Source organism: Diuraphis noxia, unplaced genomic scaffold, assembly GCF_037042655.1.
Source record: "Diuraphis noxia isolate RWA-SAM2 unplaced genomic scaffold, SU_Dnox_SAM2 contig0006, whole genome shotgun sequence".
NCBI classification, from domain to species: Eukaryota; Metazoa; Arthropoda; class Insecta; order Hemiptera; family Aphididae; genus Diuraphis; species Diuraphis noxia.
This window is the reverse complement of record NW_028301716.1, coordinates 2,479,104-2,481,237: the sequence shown is the minus strand read 5'-3', so window position 1 is coordinate 2,481,237 and position 2,134 is coordinate 2,479,104. Positions and strand designations below refer to the sequence as shown.

At 26.5% G+C, this 2,134-nt stretch overlaps 1 protein-coding gene across 1 annotated transcript; it reads right to left on the bottom strand.

Annotated features, from left to right (window-relative positions):
- Positions 1 to 518: 518 nt before the first annotated feature.
- Positions 519 to 1,316, bottom strand: LOC149054540 (zinc finger MYM-type protein 1-like). The gene has a single exon (XM_089230117.1). It carries the CDS (start codon positions 1,314 to 1,316, stop codon positions 519 to 521), a length of 798 nt encoding a protein of 265 aa, XP_089086243.1.
- Positions 1,317 to 2,134: the final 818 nt, after the last annotated feature.

Sequence of the window (2,134 nt, the reverse complement as noted above, 5' to 3'; positions counted from 1 at the left end):
TTTTTTTTATAACATATTAACAATTAAAACTACATACAAATATTATAATAACATAAATTTATTAACATAAAATAATATTAGTTTGCAAATATTCTTTACATATTTTGGGTTTGTTTAATTTACAATATTTTGATTATAATTTCTAAAAAACATTTCCTAAACAATAAATAAATAATTTAAAATAACATTTAATTCTGAATGTTCTACGCGCGTTTCAAAATTGTTGTTATTTTAAAATACTAAATTTGTTATAATATAGTAAATAATAATATAATATAGTATTATATAATACCATGGGCGCCAGGTTTTAAACATATCATGGGGGGCTCACTATTTTAAGTACACTTACTGAAGTTTTACATAAATATTTTCGTTTTATTTACATTTTTCATTAAACAATTAACTATTAAAATTTAGTTATTTGTTGTATTGTATGTTATAAAATTATAATAGTATTATCATAAAAAGTCATAAGACAAAAATTAAAAAATGCTAATTTATTTTGAATGTTACACATTTTATAAAGAAAATGTATTTTTCCGCACTTTGGAAATGTTGATGAATTGGTTTGCGACAGTTTCTACATTTATTTCTTCATCACGGTGAACATGAAGAATGGCAATATCGTTCAACCGTGTTTGACTCATTGTACTTCTGATGTATGTCTTAAGTCTTCGAAGGGCAGAAAATGATATTTCTGAAGTACATGATGACACTGGTATAACTAACATTATGCATAATATTTTTTTTAACTCTGGTAACATTTGACAAAGTGCATCATCGTTTTTCATTAGCTTCAAGACATCATCAACATTTTTAATTGGCACCTTTCTCGATTTTGCTACATCTAAAAACATATCCCTGTGTAATTGCAATTTATCATCATCAAAGTCAGATCCATAAAATTTAATTATATGTTTATGTGAAGTTTCTTCCCCAATGATGAATCTTTCAATTAATGATAAATGTTCAATAACATTTTGTTGAAACCGCCTATCTAATGAAGCTAATGTTACATCAATAATCTCATAGAATAAAGCTTTATATTCTTCTCGAATGTCAGAAAATATATGTGGTTCACTCCCTTCATTAAATCGTTTTGGTAGTTTTCGGGTTCTAGTTTTATCTTTTTCTTCCAAACACAATTCATTTGACTTTAGTTTTGAGTCATTCCATAAAATATCAAAACCAGAATTCCTTTGTTCTTGAATTGATGTTCTTACATTTTTAATTTTATTTTGTGCTTCTTGGAAGCTTAATGTTACTCTTTGCAACTCTGCATTTAAAAGTTCTACACAATCAAAAATAGAAATCATAATATTTGTAAGAAATAAAAAGTCAAATTTAATTATCTTATTAAAAAATCCCTTTGCTGTCGCTCCAACTTCACTATTCTCATTCGAAAGAGTTTTTAAAAATTCAATCAATATTGCATAATTTGAATATACAGTTTTTAAAGAAACTATTCTCATACACCATCTTGTTGGGCAAAATGGCCTAAGAGATTTTGATGGTAAATTGTTTTCAATCTGAAGATCATTAAAAATTGATTGTCTTTTTGGTGAATTTCTAACAAATATTATCATAGACTTCATTAAAACCAAAAAATCACGAGATTTTTCTACTGTCATCATGGCATCTTGCACAACTAAGTTCAATGTGTGTGCTGAACAATGAACATATAATGCACGTGGCTCTATGTCATTTATTCTTTTTTGAAGCCCAGTAATATGTCCACTTACGTTAGCAGCACCATCGTAACATTGTCCTCGACAATCCGACAAATCCAATTCAAATTGAGATAAAACATTAGTTAATAAAGAATACAACGTTGCAGCATCAGTTAATTTGGTTTCAAAAAATCCCAGAAATAATTCAAAAACATTGAACATCAACTATTCTGAAACATATTGATACCTGTTATTTACAAGCATTATCAGTAGTTTCATCAAGTATTATGGAAAAGTATTTACAATTTTTAATTTTCTCAATTAAGTTTTTTTGCACATACTTTGATAATAATGATATAATTTCGTTTTGTATGTCATGTGAGATCCATTTATACTTTGTACGACATAACCAATTTTTTAATTCAGAACAATCTTCAGATCTAAGAATAAGAAGTTGTTGTAAA